This window comes from Antrostomus carolinensis, unplaced genomic scaffold, assembly GCF_000700745.2.
Source record: "Antrostomus carolinensis isolate BGI_N321 unplaced genomic scaffold, ASM70074v2 scaffold27078, whole genome shotgun sequence".
NCBI lineage: Eukaryota > Metazoa > Chordata > Aves > Caprimulgiformes > Caprimulgidae > Antrostomus > Antrostomus carolinensis.
In genome coordinates, this window is record NW_010334271.1 from 14,926 (window position 1) to 19,287 (window position 4,362).

The 4,362-nt window shown below is 57.0% G+C and overlaps 1 protein-coding gene across 1 annotated transcript in view; it reads right to left on the reverse strand.

The window, feature by feature from the left end:
• LOC104529773 (A disintegrin and metalloproteinase with thrombospondin motifs 7) overlaps window positions 1–4,362 on the reverse strand; it is a gene marked incomplete at its 5' end in the record, with an annotated part of 27,813 nt that overhangs the window by 13,532 nt on the left and 9,919 nt on the right. The window contains 5 exons of the mRNA XM_029086545.1: window positions 218–377; window positions 931–1,077; window positions 1,930–2,103; window positions 3,479–3,631; window positions 3,996–4,357. Of these exons, the coding sequence (XP_028942378.1) occupies window positions 218–377; window positions 931–1,077; window positions 1,930–2,103; window positions 3,479–3,631; window positions 3,996–4,357 (996 nt within the window). The remainder of the gene's footprint in view (window positions 1–217; window positions 378–930; window positions 1,078–1,929; window positions 2,104–3,478; window positions 3,632–3,995; window positions 4,358–4,362) is intronic.

The window sequence follows — 4,362 nt, forward strand, 5'->3', positions numbered from 1 at the left end:
TCCTCTGTAAAGCTGATGACAGAGGAGCCGCCTGCTCCACAGGGAATATTCCATAACTGAGAGCCCGGGTGGTTTTCACATCAATCTCCACAATTACCACCACGTCCTCAAAACGCAGCATTTACCCCAAAGCAGCGCTTGGGGATCACAGCGGCGCTGAACACGACACATCCAGCGTGCAGCTGGGGCAGAACGGCCGCGGGCATCGCTCGCTCACCCGCCTCGGAGCTCTCGCAGTCCTGCAGATTACACTTCTGGGTGCTCTCAGGCCAGGGCTCGTGGTCGCAGAGGCTGCTGTCCTCCTCGGCCAGACCCGTCTTTGTGTTGATGCCCTTGCCCTGGCGCCGCTGGATGCCCCCGCCGCAGGGAGCCGTGCACTGCGGGAGCGGGACAGGCCTATTAGCCCAGGGGACCCGTCCCCATGTCCCACAGAGACACCCCCAATGCCACACTGTGCCGGCAGCACCAGACCCCGGGAGGTTTTGAGGGTTGGGTTTCCCCACCCATTCACAGCATCCCAGCATGGCCTGGATTGGAAAAGCCCTTCAAGCTCATTTAGTCCAACCATGAACCCAACACTGACAAGTCCCCTATGACTAACCCATGTCCCTCAGCACTATGTCTACACGACTCTTCAATCCCTCCAGGGATGGGGACTCCACCACTGCCCTGGGCAACCCCTTCCAATGCCTCAGAACCCTTGCAGCAAAGAAATTCTTCCTCACATCCCATCTCAACTGCCCTGGGCACAACTGGAGCCCATTTCCTCTTGTCCTGTCCCTTGGTCCTTGGTTGAACAGACCCACCCCCACCTCTCTCCACCCTCCTCCAAGGGACTTGCACAGAGCCACAAGGTCTCCCCTAATTCCTTGCATTTAGCCCAAAAGTCCCATCGAGAGGAGCCACAGGTTCCCATCCACTCCCGCTCACCTCTCCCCAGGATCCCACCACCCAGGTGGTGCAGGGGTGCGTGTTGCAGGACCGGGTGGTGTTGGGCCGTAGTGTCTCCTCGCAGCGACCCAGCTCCGGGCACGTCACCAGCCGCTCCTGCTCCCCGCCACCGCACGACTCCGAGCACTGTCGAGACACAACCGTGGAAAGAAGAAGCCAGTGGTGGAAGAGAAAGGCCTGGAGTGCTCCGTGTCTTAAGGAACGTGTCACCAGGAAGGTGTCTTAAAAACCAAGGGAGGTTCAGGTTGGATATTGGCAAAGATTTCTTCACTGAAAGGGTTCTCAGACACTGGAACGGGCTGCCCAGGGAAGTGGTGGAGTCCCCATCCCTGGAGGAATCTAAAAGACGGGCAGACAAGGTGCACAGAGATCTGGTTTAGCAGTGGACAGGTGTGGTTGGACTCGATGATCTCAAAGGTGTTTTCCAACCAAACGATTCTATGATTTTTTAAGGAAGGTGTCTTAAGGGAACATACTGCAAAACCATCCTGAAATACATCAGCACACGGAAAATCTGCTTCCCAGGTGGAGTCCCCACCCTGCAGCTACCCCTGCTACTGGGGGGTGGTTTCCTTCTTGGTGCTCCAAACTGGCTGGGAGGTTCCCAGGTGTGGGAGGATCCAGAAGACCCACAGCAAGTATCTGCTTAGATTTTAGATTAAATTTTAGATTAGATTAATTAGGTCAGGCAGGCTGAGCCCGCTGCCTCCCTGCCCATAGTGATCAGGGGGCTCCAGTGAAGCACGTGGCTACCAGCAGCTCAGCCCCACAGCCACATACTTGCCCAGCTACTGACCATTTGCTGTGGGCAGGCAAACGCCAAGCGCTGGCCAAAGGGGCTTCCAGGGAGAGAGAGAAAAAGTAACTGTGGGTGTGAAAGCCCCGGTCACAGGCACACACGCTGCGTGGAAACCCCGCCACGATGCTTGGGGGTGAAGCGTGTCCCCCCAACTCAGCCCCCTCCCCGGCAGCCCCTACCTCTCTCCAGGAGGACGTGTACCAGTCCAGGCACGGCGGGCTCTGGCAGGGGAGCTGCACTGGCGGTTTGTAGAGGACAGCCTGGCAGTGGAAGGGTCGTAAGAGCCTCTGGTCTCTGGTGTCAACGCAATGTACATCCCGAACCTTCATCCCCTCACCACAGCTCCTGGAGCACTGGGAAACAACAGGAGTATCACACTGGGGAAGGGTGGTGAGGGACCGTGCAGGGGGAATCCCTCTGGCAACAGGAGGCTGATACCAAAAGAACATCCCCTTCTGCTTCAACAATGTGGCATTGAAAGATAGCTCCATATCTGCCAGGCCTGGTCAAGTTTGTAGTAGACTTGAGGCACCAGATCTTTGCAATAGGGTGGATAAGGTGGTGATGTTGGAATAAGCCAGTGTTGTGGAGACAGAAGTGTCATAAAGAGGCCAAGAGATGAACTAAGCACGTGCAGGAGAAAAGTTCAACTAAAGGGCACAGTGAGAAAAGTTCTGGTGATCACCAGAGGATCCCTGAAGAGACTGGAGAAGACACCAGTGCGCATGCGAAAAGGACATTTACATATATTAATGAGTGCTTGGATATGCAAGGAATATGTTAATAATTTCTTGGGAAAGTAATGAATATGCATGTTTTGACAGTCTAAAGCTTTTGTAGAGGGAGGAGTTGGGATGCACCATTGGTGGAACGATCCCTCGTCCATCCAACACCGCAACAAAGGATGCGGCTTCTTCAGACGGCGTTGGTGTGAAGAAGCTCATTCCTGGTTTCAGTGACAAGGTGACCCCAGAGACGTGCTCCACCTCAGGCTGGATTGAGCTGACACTCAACCTTTCTTCAGCTCCTTCTCTAGTCTAAGCTAGAGAAAAGTCCTGCAGCTCTGAACCTGTCACTGCTGTCCCTCGGGAAAGCAACTGGTTTCCAGTTGTAACAGCAACAAACTCTTTACGCGTTAGACAACTGATAACCCCAAGAAATGGCAGCTGCCCAGAGCAGGGAGGGTTGTTCCTCACCACTGAACCCACTGGATTCACCCAACCCAGCTGCAAACACCTCCTGGTAGAGCAGAGTGCCCAGAACATTCTCCAGAGGCTTTCAAACTGCTCTCTGTTTGGCTTTTGCAAATCCCCGGCTTTTTAACCAGCCCAAGAGCAGGAAAAATGAAGGGGATGAAGCAGTTTAAACCCTGTGGCAAGTACAAATCTTCACCTTCTGCCTTTGTGAGCCACGAGGCGAGAGCCCACCCCGAGAGCAGGAGCTGCTCCAGCCCCAGGAGAGGCACCATCTGCCCACCTTTCCCTGTGGATTTTTCCAGACCCTCCCAACTGGCCTCACACCTCTTTACCTTACTCCAGTTCCCCACACGCCACGAGGAACAGGGTCTGAGGGAACACCTCCGAGCTGGGACGGGTTTGCTGACCTCGGCGCAGCCGTCGTCGCTGCCGGTGCTGCAAGGAGCTGCTCCAGCCCCAGGAGAGGCACCATCTGCCCACCTTTCCCTGTGGATTTTTCCAGACCCTCCCGACTGGCCTCACACCTCTTTACCTTACTCCAGTTCCCCACACGCCACGAGGAACAGGGTCTGAGGGAACACCTCCGAGCTGGGACGGGTTTGCTGACCTCGGCGCAGCCGTCGTCGCTGCCGGTGCTGCAGCGCACGGTTCTCCAGATCGCGCCCACGCCGCAGGTGACCGAGCACTGCAACACAGGAGGCACATCCCTGCTCCTCCCTTCTCTCACCAGCCCCACGCCACCATGTCCCCCATGTCCCCGACGCCCCATGGCTGGCTCTGGCCAAGGATGGAGCGGAGTGGCCCAGCAGAAAAGTCCCTGGGGACCCCAAGGGCACTGGGAGAGGCGCCAGTAAAACCAGACCTCTTGCAAACTCCCCATTGCAAGAGGCTTCTCTAAGCAGTCCTACATCAAAGGCAGCCCTTGGGTTGGGAGGAGGAAAATCCTCCTCCATCACCCAGTCGGTTCTGCTCTGGCTGGGACTGTCCTTTCTCTCCCTGTTCAGCTTGTTCCTTGGTTGAACAGACGGACAACGGGACTCAACACGTACCTCACTCCAGTTCCCGACCTCCCAGCTGGGCATCGCTGTGGCTGCTGCAGTGGTCACTGGTGGGAGCAAAGCCTCCTCCATCTCCCTCTCTTCCATCCCCCAGAGCGGCGGGGGGCCAGGGGTGGGCTGGGATAACTGGTGCTCCCCATCCCTGAAGGCAGATGTCCCTGGGGTTGCCCACGGGAAACGCTCCCCCGGTGCGGTGCTGCTGACTGGGGCTCCGTGCGAGGTTGGTCGTGCATGGGGTGATGCTGGCTCCAGGTGGTGGGACATCCCCATGGTCCACCACGCTGAGGGGGACTCGGAGGGTGATGATCCCACCGGGTGCACGGGAGGGCTGTGAGCCAGGGTTGTGGCTATGGCTGGG